The sequence below is a fragment of the Mastigoproctus giganteus genome, chromosome 7, assembly GCF_048544385.1.
Source record: "Mastigoproctus giganteus isolate SK-2022 chromosome 7, ASM4854438v1, whole genome shotgun sequence".
NCBI lineage: Eukaryota > Metazoa > Arthropoda > Arachnida > Uropygi > Thelyphonidae > Mastigoproctus > Mastigoproctus giganteus.
This window is the reverse complement of record NC_143581.1, coordinates 60,141,802-60,154,752: the sequence shown is the minus strand read 5'-3', so window position 1 is coordinate 60,154,752 and position 12,951 is coordinate 60,141,802. Positions and strand designations below refer to the sequence as shown.

At 37.4% G+C, this 12,951-nt stretch overlaps 1 protein-coding gene across 2 annotated transcripts in view; it reads right to left on the bottom strand.

Moving 5' to 3' along the window:
• The window catches only part of LOC150082942 (protein spire homolog 1-like), a 295,803-nt gene that overhangs the window by 83,174 nt on the left and 199,678 nt on the right, over nt 1–12,951 (bottom strand). For both annotated transcript variants that reach the window (XM_090376924.1, XM_090376923.1), the window contains exon 6: nt 11,038–11,199. In XM_090376924.1, the coding sequence (XP_090233050.1) occupies nt 11,038–11,199 (162 nt within the window). The remainder of the gene's footprint in view (nt 1–11,037; nt 11,200–12,951) is intronic.

The following is a 12,951-nucleotide window of genomic DNA, read 5'->3' as shown; positions in this document are numbered from 1 at the left end:
TAGCAGATGAACTTTTCTGCCAAGGTTACTGGCCCTGCCACAGGGAGGCAGGAGCAGTGCCTGATGTGACCAAGCAAAATTAGTAGGAGTTAGTCTATTAAATATGAAAAAAAAAGAAAGGTTACTTTCCTTCCTTGCTCTCGATCAGTACTTTTGATAAAAGAGCTGCTATTAACTAAAAGGATTTATTAAGGAGAAGAACGTAAGAGAGAACTAGAATTCACCTTTTGAAAATCGCAGTGAAAGCACAGAGAAATTGCTCAGTCACAATTGCTTGGCGCCTGGGACCAGCCAGTTAGTGCGCACAGCAGCAGTATCGTTTGTGTTGCACCTGGCAGCGAGTATGAGGACCGTGCACTTTGTATCAACATTTATCCATTGTTAGTATTGTTTCAAATCATTTTTGTGACCAGCAATGGCTTCAAAACAAGCAAGTATTAAAAGAAACAATGTACATTTGGGTGTCAGTCAAAACCTTGAGAGTGGTTCCTCGGTGGTCAATGTTTATGCAAAAAGCAAACTGTTTCTGATATTTTCAAGGCCAAAGGAAAGCTCCAAAGTTTTGTTTAAAGCATAATATTGAAGAATATTATACTTTAATACAATATATAATAGTATAATATTTAATACAAAGCTTTGTATTAAAGTATAATATTTTCTGACTGGTTTTTCAAGCATTTTGTCCCTGAAATAAGTTGATATCAGCAAGAGGTCTTAAAGGTGGTTCCCAATGATTTAAAGGCTCTTCTTTTATTAGATAATGCTACTGCTCACCCGGTTGCTTAGAAATTAGTAAGTAGTGATGGCAAGATCTGTAACCATGTTTCCATTACTGCTGACCAATTTCTAAGCAACTGGGTGAGCAGGAGCATTATCTAATAAACGAAGAGCCTTTAAATCATTGGGAGCCACCTTTAAGACCCCTTGCTGATATCAATGTACTTTGGGGACAAAATGCTTGAAAAAACATCGTCATACCTCAATGAAGATTTAGTCATCATTAAAGAGGAAAAAGCCTTAACTGAAGACACAAGAGGCCAAGAGGCCAGTGTACTCTGCAAAACAAAAAAAAATTATAACATCAAGTCAGCAATTTACAACTTTGTTGACTCTTGGAATGAAGTAAAAACCACCACACTGGCTCACAGCTGGAAGAAGTTGCTTTTCGACAGTGACCCTGACATAGATTTTGAAGGGTTTAAGCCTGCCAACTTCCACCAAATGCTACGTCATGTGAGAGAAAGAGATGTTAATAGTGGAGGGCATAAGTTACTAGCTAGAGAAAAGTGACATAGATCCGGGCTAACAGATCTTGACACCAGAGGAGATTGTTGAAGTGAGAGCAGGTGACATCCAGTAATGAAGAAATTATTAACAAAATAAAAAAAAAAGGACAGCAGTATGAGAGGCACTTGACCTTGTCATTAGTATATCAACCTCTCAAACAAAAGTGAAATCCAGCCTGGCTACCACCATTTACATACGTTAAGAGAAGCTGTCATAAGGGGGGTACATAAATGAAGCTGGACACATTCTTCAAACTTTTTGTTGCTCCTGTCCCATCTTTGTCCCAGCCTGCCTCATCATCACAGTAGGCCACTTCAGTGGAGCCAGGTAGCTCCATTGACACAGAATAAATTATTTTGAGTCCCACTATATGATCACGGCACAACAAACTCAGTTCTATCTTCATCAAGATAACAGAAAATAGATTTTTGTTTTTGATACATTATGTATTCAAGTATGTATATTTTTACATTGCACATAAGTAATGTATGTGCATTGTGCGTACAATACCTATTAATCATGTTTACTATGGGTACTATACAGTTAAAATGTTTCATTAAATATTCATTCAGATGCAGGTTTTTCGGACAACCCTTCCCCCAAATTAGTGCACGAAATCGACAGGCATCAGTACTATTGTTAATGCCAGAAAAGTGTTGTGTGTTGGACATGTAGTATTGTTCTGTTATGACCTGGCATTTGGCTGCAGTGCCCCTGGTGAGAACCCATGTTGCCTGCACACACCAATAGGAGGTAGCCAGGCTGCCCATTATTTTCTGGCTAGTCTCCGCCGGGGTCGCCTGAGCTTCCCAGATGGAGACAAAAAAATAAATAAATAAATAAAAATAATAAAAAAAATAAAAATAATAAAAAAAAATAAATAAAATAAAAAATAAATAAATAAATTAGATAAATAAATTAGCATTAGTAGAGGCATATGATGCAAAAAAGCAAGTTTATGCAGCATCAGCCAAAAAAAAAAAAACCTCCCACTTCACTCCTCCATTCATTCCAAATGCCTGTCCAGCTCAGACTTTATTTTTAAATTTATTTAAGCTATCAACTTTCACAACAAAAGATGGAAGTCTGTTCCACCAATCAACCACCCGCTGGCTAAACGCAAATTTCCACACATCTATTCTACTGTGGTCTTTAAAAAGTAGTCTTTCCTTAATTTGAATCTATGCCCCCTTAGGTTCTTAATCTAAGCAAGAGGAAGAATCCCATCAGCATTCAGCTTGCTCAACCCATTCAAGGCCTTGTACACCTCAATCAGATCACATCGCAGGTGCCTACTCTCCAGGCACTGCAATTTGCAGAACTTAAGCCTTTCTTGGAAAGAGCACCCCTTTGTTTCCCCTCACCAATCTTGTTGCCCCTCTTTATACTCGTTCTAGCAACTCTACATCCTTCCTAAAATTAGGCCTCCAAACCTGAACACAGTACTCTAGGTGTGGCCTGACCATTGCCTTGTACAACAGGATTATCACCACTAGCATGTTCCTGCTAGTAAAATTCCTATATATCATTGACAAGACTCCATGATCAGCCCTGGCAGCCTGTCTGCAATGCTCAGTGAACTTACTATTTGACTGCACAATAACCCCCCCCCCCCAGGTATTTTTCACTTTCCACTTCCCTGGGTGTACATTTTTCACTTTCCACTTCCCTGGGTGTACCAACTGTACATTTCTCTTGTACCAAGAGAAATGTACAGTTGGTACATTTCTCTTGGATTATTGCTACCCATATGCAGTACTTTGCATTTGTCAATGTTAAACTTCAGTTGCCACTTCTCAGCCCATTTGCCCAACTTTCTAGATCCAGTTGGAGTAGCATACTGTCTTTAACAACCCTGCCAACCTTTGTATCATCTACAAACTTGTTATTTGGTTTTTAGGAGCATTAGCAACTAAGGCCTTATTGCTTCGGGGATATGCGGTGGTAATTCCCTGACCTTTCCGCATCCTCCGTATTTGGTGGTCACATTACTTCTGATATACCTTCATCAATATCATTGATGAATACACAAAACAACAATGGGCCCAGCACCGAACCCTGGGGAACCCTACTAATAACATTTGTCCAAGAAGAGCAGTGTCCATTGATTACCACTCTGTCGTCTCCGACTCAACCATCCCTTTATCCATTGTAGCAACTTACCCTTAATGTCATACCTCTCCAATTTGTACAGCAGTCTTGCATGTGCAACAGTATCAAAAGCTTTCCTGAAATCCAAGTATATGATATCAAAATTATTTTTTGCATTCAGTTCCTTTGTGACCACATCATAGTATCCAATCAAATTGGTCAGACAAGACTTCCCTTTAACAAACGCATCATCATCAGCCATTTTCAATCCACTGCAGGCTGAAGGCCTCTCCAGCAACTTTCCAGTTCCTTCTGTTTTGTGCAATGGCCATCCATTTACTACCCACAAACTCATGAATTTCATCTATCCGTCTCCGCCGTTATCTTCCAGGTTTTCTTCTAGTTCCTCTTGGGTACCATTCTGTTATTTTCTTAGTCCATCTGTCATCATGTCTTCAAGCTATGTGTCCTGCCCAAGACTACTTTAGTTCTTTAGTTTTGATAATGTCCTTTACTTGAGTTTGCTGCCTAATCCATGTGCTTCTCTTCTTATCTAACAGTCTGATTCCAAATATAATTCATTCCATTCTTCGTTGTGTAGTTCTCAGCTTCTCTTCCATTCTTTTGGTGAGTGCCCAAGTTTCACTTCCATAAGTCATGGTGGGGAGTTTACATTGGTTCATTATTTTACGTTTCAGACAAACTGGGATATTGCTCTTCAGTATGTGACTATATTTCCTGAATGCTATCCATCCAAAATTTATTCTTCTCTTGACTTCCAGCCATTTATCATTATTACAGTTAATAACTTGTCCCAGATAACTTTGCAACTCCACCTTTTCAATTACTGCTCCTTCAATCATTATGTCCCTTTCTGTGGCATACTTGTTCATCATTACTTTTGTTTTAGCCATATTCATCTTTAGTCCAAAATGCTTACTAACTGTGCCTAACTGATTAAGATTTTCCTCTAATTCTTCAGGATCATGGCATATGACCACAATGTCATCTGCAAATCTTAAATGGTTTAGGTGCTCTCCATTCACATTGACTCCTTTCTGCGACCAGTCTAATCTTCTGAAAGCTTCCTCAAGGGCAGCAGTAAACAACTTTGGAGATATTGTGTCTCCTTGTCAAACTCCTTTCTCAATTTTAAATTTACTACTGTCTTTTTTCTAGTCTAATAAAGGAGGTAGCATTCTCGTATATTTTCTTCAAAATCATAATATATAGGGTATCTATGCCTTGTCTTTCCAGTGCCTGAAACATTGCCTTATGCTGTATGGAGTCAAATGCCTTTTCACAATCCACAAATGCCAGGCATAATGGTGTTTCATATTCATTTGCTTTCGCCATTAGCTGTGATATTACATGAAGGTGATCCATAGTTGAGAATTCTGTCCTAAAGCCAGCTTGCTCTTTTGGTTGATTCTCATCAAGTATTCTTTCTAATCTGTTAGAATAACCCTTGTGAACAACTTGTAGATGTGGGATAACAAGCTAATTGGTTTATAATTTCCAATTTATCTCCTTTCTTGTGCAGCAAAACTATGATTGCATTATTCCACTGCATAGGCATCACACCTTTTCTAATGCATTTCGTGAAGAGCCCTGCCAGTTTTTGTGTTATGTCTCTTCCTCTCAATTTTAACAACTCTACAGTAACTTCATCTTCTCCCAGGCTTTCCGATTCTTCAACGCCTGTTCTACCTCATCAGGAAGAATATCGGGTATGTCGTATGTGTTGCTAATTTGCAATCCATCTTCCCCACTGCTGGCATCATTCCTCTGCTCCTTGTATAATTCTCTATAGTAGTCTTCTGCTATTTGAATTATGCCTTCTCTGCTATTTATAAGTACACCATCGTTATTCTTCAGTTTCAGTGTCATTTGTCTTTCTGTATTACTGCTCATGGCTGCTGATTTAAGTCCTTTGTTTTCCCTTAATGCTTGTTCTACTTTTATTGTGTTAAATCTTCTTACGTCCTCTCTGAGCCTCTTTCTAATGGCTTTGCATAACTCAGTATACTCAATTTTCTCCTTGTCAGTAAGTGTTTCTTCACTAATTTTTTATTCTTTGGATTTCTTTTTCCCCATAGGTTTCTTAGGCTTCATCACTTTCAGAAAGTTGTAATATTCCTCGCTGATATCTTGGTCCTGAGCAGTCTGTAGAAGCTCAAACTTGTTCTTAAGTTCCAGTACATACTGCTCTTTCTCCTCTTCTGTTATCTCAAAGACTGTATTATTTACTAGTCAGTTTTTTCCTTTCCTTTATCTATATCAAGTGTGCATCTTACCATTCTGTGATCACTTCCAATATTTACCTTATTCAGGATGGTAACATCATTCATGATATATCTTCTGTTAGTGAACAAACCCATGCTCTCTTAACTATTACTGCAGTCTTGTCTAGATGATCCTGCAATGCTTCTTTAACCAATGACTCCATTACTTTCCCTGGAACACAAGTTAAACTAGCAGGTCTATAGTTACCTGTCACCTTTTGAACCTCCTTTATGAATTGGTGATACATTTGCACTCTTTCAGTCCACGGGGACCTCCCCTGAGTCCAAGGAAGCTGTCATAATTATGGCTAAGGGTTTGCTTACTTCCTTTGCTGCCTCCTTTAATATAATTGGACAGATTCCATTCACCCAAGTGCCTTCCTTAGGTTTAACTTCAACACTTTCTCCTCCACTTTGCTCTCAGTTATTACAAAATCACTTAGTTTTCTGTTAGAGTTTGATAAACTTCTGGCATTCCCCTCATTGTATAACTCCTCATGTAGATGAATGTAGATGCAAAATACTCATTCAGTTTATCAGCTACCTGAGCACGATCATCAATAGTCAACCCATCTATGTTAAGTGGTCCAGTCTGATTCATCCCTTTCCTTCTAGAGTTTACATAAGTAAAGAACCCTTTGCTGTTTTTCTTTGTATCCTTTGCCAAAGATTTCTAGTAATCTGCCTTCACCTGCCTAACCTCCTTTGTGACTTGATGACAAGAATGATTTTTTTTTTCACTGTGAAGTGTAGAATAAAGGATTTCATCCCTACAAGAATAATTTTGCTGCCACGATCTGAGCAAACATTGACATCAGAAGTCTTAAAACAGTAATCCAACCAAGGAAAAGAAGAACAGAAATCTCACAAATCATTCCATTTTGCATTCTTGTAATACCAAATAATACAAGTCTGAAAATTGCCACTAGAAAAGGCTCCACTGGAGAACACACTCGGCTGCGAGCTGAGGTGCCTAGAGGACCACTCACCTCGCCTGTACTTAGAAGGGTTGTCTTTGTGAGTAAAAGATCAAGAGTGTTGGCTGTGTGGTTAGGATTGTCTGGTATTCTGGTAGGTAAATGAACAATCTGTGTAAGGTCATTAGTAATTCCAAAAGCCTCAGCATCTCAACCTGGGTTCATGTGACTAGAAAAAGGATGCCAGCTGGAGTTGTGAACATAAAATCACCAAGGAAAATGATCTTGCTGTTAGGAAAGTTGGATTGGAGAAAGTCAAGTTTCAAAGAAAGGAAGTCGAGTTCCAGGTGATTAGTGGAGTGTTGGGAGAATGATAGAGGCAACAGATGAATTTGACAGAATGGGATAAAGGGATTTTAAGCCAGAGAAGATCGAAAAGAGAAGAGTCCAAGTCTCTGACACGGAATATCAGAGCAGACACATGCACAAGTACCACCTTCGAAGTGAAAAGAGTTATACAGCAAATAACCCTAAGATGTGTAGTTAAATCTACCGATAATTAGTATTCTGTCAGAAAAAGTATGTAAGGTTTGGCAGACTGTTAAGTGGAAATGGACATCACTGAGATTGGAACTGAGATCACATATAGAATGTAATCATGATATAAAATGCCTCTTCATACCACAGTTTTGGATATACCACAGGTATGACCACGTCCCCAGAATGAATTATTAAAAAAAAAAAGTGGTGTTCAAAGAACTAGCAATTTCATGCAGAAAATTGAAAAAAAAGTGAACACTCTATATATTCGTATCTTTGATAAATTCAATATTCAGTTGCAGAGTAATTTTTGGAAATAACAGAACTTGTCAGAGAGAAATTACTGTACACACCCAGTTTCTCTCCTCAGCAAGAGTTGCAATAAAAGAGTATATCAGTGGCATGCTTGCAAACAGTTATCTCTGGAGGGAAATATGGCTGCCATTTGTCAAGTGTGTCACATTAGTTACAAAGTAAACTTTTGTAAATAACAGCATGACATCCTTTCTTCAACTAGAAGTTGCATTTAGGATAGCAAAAACATTAGGTGCTAAACTACACAAAAAGTTTATTTCTGATGATCAAGAATTTAATGTATTTTTACTCCAAACACGGTAAATTCTAGGGTATTAGAAATTAATACATGGTAAAATTAGAAAATCTGTAGGACTGAAGTAATGGCCACCAAAAGAAAAACAATTATTCAGTTCAAGAAAAGTTAAAGATTATTGAAAGAATTAAGAGTGGCGAAACTAAATGCAGTATTTTTTGCAAGCGTGGAATTCCAGAAGGAACAATTCATGGTTGGATGAAAGAGAAAGAAAAATTGTGTTCATTTGTAGACTCCATAGAAGAAGAAAGAAACTAGACTTTGGGAAAATAGTGGCAATGTGGACCAATGCTTATGCAAGTGTATTCTACAGAACTGTAGTGAAGGAACTGATAAAAGGGGTAAGTTTGAGAGCATAGGCACTTAAATTTCATAAGCTACTTGGTGGAGATAATGACACATTTAAAGCTTCTGAGTTTGGAGATGGAAAAGCTTGTCATGGGACATCCCAGTTTAGTCTTATAGACAAAATTTGGCGACATTACAACAGCATTTCCCAAATTTCTGCATAATGTGATTCAAGATGAATTCACAGAACAGTTGTACAACTGTAACAAAACAACGCTGTACTATAAACTTCTCCCAGACAAGTCACTAGATATTTAGAAGGCATCCAACAAAGCAAGCATGACAACTAACAAAGAGAGAATTACTGTGTTACTGTGCACAAACAATATGGGAAATCACAAGCTAAACTTGTAATTGTAAAAGTTGAAGTCACTGGTATTTTAAGCACATCAACATGAAATCTCTACCAGTGACTTATAAATATGGCTTGCCACTTGCTTTCCAAAAAACCTTGAAGGAAAAGTTCTGTTACTGTTGGATCATTACCCAGCTCATTCAGGACATCAGTCAAAGGATGATCGAAAGATGGCAAGATCAGAGTTGCGTTTCTGCCAAGGAACACAACCACGCTAATTCAGCCCATCGATCATGGCATTATTTGAGTCTTCACAGTCTACTGTCACGGTGGTGTGAACTCAGAAATTCATGTTCTAGAATTTCTGAAAACATTAACACTGAAAGATGTTGCATACAATATTGAATTAGCATGGGAGAAAATAAGCTGAACAGCAATTGAAAACTGCTAGAAAAAATGTATTGGTAAACATGAATAAGGAACATTTTCAGAACAAGAAGCAAAGACTGCTTGCAATGTATTTGGTTGCAGTCTTGGAGCAAATGACCTAGCTGCTTGGATTGAGGTGGATGCAGAAGCTCCAGTTATGTATTACCTGAGTGAGGAAGAAATCACAGCTCTGTGAACAGCAGGAAGACAATCAACAAACAGAAGGCCAGTGACACAGGGAGTGACTGAGAAGATAATTTAAACCTTAGTCATAAATATGAGAGAATTTTTGGATTCAGAGAAGGTCTCTATGGAGTGGAGATGTGTAAATGATCCCAATTCAAAAAGGGGAACAAAAGGTGACACGAATAACTACAGACCTGTTAGATTAACTTCTGTTCCAGGGAAAATAATGGAGTCACTGGTTAAAGAAGTAATGTAGGACCATCTAAACAGTACTGCAATTATACTGCAGTTACAGCATGGATTTGTTAACTGGGGTTTGTCTGACCAATCTGATTGCATACCGTGATGCAGTAACAAAGGAACTGGATGCAAAAAATAATTTTGATATCATATATACTTGCATTTTAATTGAAAATGCCCTAAATACATAGAGTAACAACATATATTAGTATAAAGGTTTGTCATTTAAATTTCAGGACAAAGCCCTGTGTAATTTAACAGAAGTTAAAGTACACAGGGCTTTTAGTCAATGTGGGGTACGACACTATAATAGCAGCTGACCAACATGATTGTTTCTTCCCTCTACAAGTTATTTGCATCCCATAAGTTGTTTGCATATAGTCATGTTATGGCTGTTGTGTTGTTCAAAGTGTTTTCATTGTGTGCAGTGTTGTAACAAAGAATGAACACTAAATTTTGTTTCAAGTTAGGGGAAAGTGTGACTGAAACCTACAAACTGGTAAAACAAGTGCACAATAATGGCTTTTGTGAATGATTTCGGGATGGCTAAGAGGATCTGGATAAAGATGCTGTGGATGTTCAGTAACCCTCTGAATCCAGAAGGCCAAGATTTTGTACACTGATTGAATCTCATTGTGAAATGATGGAATAACAACTTTTCATTAACAGAAATAATTCTTGCAATTGAGACAGAAGATCTGGGCAAGTGGAGGATCTGCACCCTTTGACGGCACCTCCGTAGCCAGGTGGGCAGGAGCAGCAGTGCATAGCACATGCTTCTTGATTAGACCGGGGTTCGAGCCCATGAGCCACCAAATACGGAGGATGCGGAAAGGTCAGGGAATGACCACCGCATATCCCCGGAGCAATATGGCCTTAGTTGCTAATGCTCCTAAAAACCAAATAACAACAACAACGCTGTTTGACAAACAAAAGTTGATCACATTTGAAGCATACACAAAGAGTCATTCAAACTGTTGATGATGATCCCTCCATGCTAGATTTGGTAGCAACAGAGTGACAAGTCAGTGTTTCAAATATGATCCATAAACACAGGGACAAAGCATGGAATTCTGATTAATATACTCAAGGTAAAAATTTTTTCACTAATCAAAAACCAAAGTGATATTGAATACTTTTTTTCTTTCAACAGCAACATTCATAGGGAATTTATTTCACCAAGTAATAAAATGAATAAGCAGTACTATGAACTAGTATTGCACTGTTTGACTAAAAATATTTGTGAGGCCTCAGTTTTGAGAAAATAGGAGCTGGTTCCTATTTCACAACAATACTAAGCCACATTCTGAACTGACTATCAAAGTAGTTTTTGAAAAAGAATGTGATGCAGATTTAAAGAATGTTTCCACCAGCTCTAGAAGTGATCTCACAAGTGCATTGCTTTTCAAGGTGTTATTTTGAAAAATATTAAAAACTTTTTTCATTCTAACATTTGGATTTCTTTAAACTGACTCAGCCCTGAAAAATTTAATTATCTTGAACCTTGCATTTTTTTTTTAATAACTGAATGAATGATGATGAAAGCCTTTTCATAATTATCAAATAACTGATATAGCTATTTGATAATTATGATCACAATAACTAAAAAGACTGCTCTAGAAATAAAATCAAGATATGAATAAGCTAATTTGTAAAGAGGAAAAAAAAAAAAAAAAAGAGTTCTCATGCTTTCCTACAGATTTTTTATTCATCATATGCCTCCACAGTATGGGTGAGTTTTTCACCCAAAAACTGTCCCTTTCATGCACACATTCTTGTAATCTATAAATGCTATGCAAAATATCTTACCATAACTTTATTAAGTTTATAGCGACGAGACCTAATATCATCAAGCAACATTTCATAAGGAGTTAACTCATATTCGATAGGATGAGGAGACGAGTCTACATCAACCTTCTTTAATTTTACACCTTGTCGTAATTGTTGAATCACTTGAACCCACAAGCGAGCCTGCAAAATATTCAGAAAAAAATATTTATACAATAGTGAATGCTGTATTATACTTGGTGGCCACTTAAACATGATAACTTACCTAATAACACATACCTGATAAGCACAAATAATGGCTTGGCAATGCCATGATATTAAAGGACATCCACAGTCATGACTTGCCTTTCTGGCTAAGAGCATCCTAAAACTGAACCACATTATATATATACTCAATGGAACTAAGACCTGGTAAACTGGTTGGCCAAGGGAGCAGGAGAGTGAAATCTAACGAGTGTTCTATAAATCACATCTACACACACACACGGTCTGGCAGTATGATGGCTTCTTCTGTTTTGTCTTGTCCTAATTCTTGAACAAATCCATACATCTAATCTGACAGTATGGTGTGTGTCAACAACCATGTTCAAGTAGTCTGCACTTTGCAAAACATTATACAGATCAGGGAATCGTTGCCACCAGCCAGCAATGCTTGGACCATGAAGTCATATCCATTTTCTCGTGTTGTTTTTTCTATTTTTTCCACTTTATGTAGAGTTACCATCATAGAAGGAAAAGCAATTCAGACCAGCAAACATTTTCCATTCATTGAAACTTATTGTTCTTGGCACTGTACAAGTTGCAATTTTCAGTAATGTTAAGCTATGTACAAGGAGGAATGGAGGTAAACCTGGATATCTGCTGTTAGTTATACTGCAGCTGGTGAAGTAAATCGTATTTTCCTACAGGAAACAGATCAACTCCCTAGTACTGCATTCTTCTGTTCTCCACTGTAAAATCAAAGTCCACTGTCTAAATTGTTAATTTAGACAATGGGCTTCCGTTTTTTGCATCAAAAGTGACCTTTTTTCTTGGACAGCAATGCTACTAATCACAATGATAAAAGGCACCTGTGTATACTGTAGCAGTACTTGCCTTTACTCCTGTATCCTCCTCCCATGCTGTTTTTAAATCTGTTGATGAGGATCTTTTGTTTTGGACACGGACAGACGAGAAATCTGTCCTTCCCTGCAGAAGCTATTGGTGGACATCAGTTTCCTTTATTTCTATTTAGTCTGCCAGTTTCTGTCACTGTTTACTAATTACAGTGAATCCTTTTAGCTATTTCATGAATAGAATGTCCCTCTGCATTCAATGCAGCAGCAATGCTTTTTCTATGTAGTGTAACTGTGAAAACAGTCATGACAACAGGTACAGAATATTGGGCAGTGGCAAGTGGCATATGTTAAGTCTGCCATCTTTATTTTATCTTGTACATCCACATCACTTGTTATATTGACCAGTTTTCATGCTGTCTGTTTGCATAACTTCATGGTAACACCTTTAAAACAAACCATTAGATGTGCCATTTCAAATGGGAAAGACATCAACTCTCCTGGCATAAATGACAAACCCTAATTCAAAATTTTGATAATTATAATTCATGGCACTTTCCCTTGTTTGATACAATTACCAATTCTCAAAATGTTGCATATGTAAGCATTTAGTGAATACTCAAGGGTGACCCAGCTCAGCTTTTATTATGCTAGAACAGTTTATCCTCCATCAGTATAGAGGACTGATCATATTTCAATGGCCACTGAGGGTATTAAATGAAAGAATTATAAGCTAAGAACTAGTATCACTAGACATAACTTGAAATGATAAAAAGAATGAGCAAATAAAAGTGCAGTGAAAGTTATTATAGTAAAAGTTCAAAAGTGTTAAATTTATGAAATGCTGCACTCTTGCTTAAATAAATGTAATTTATTTCAC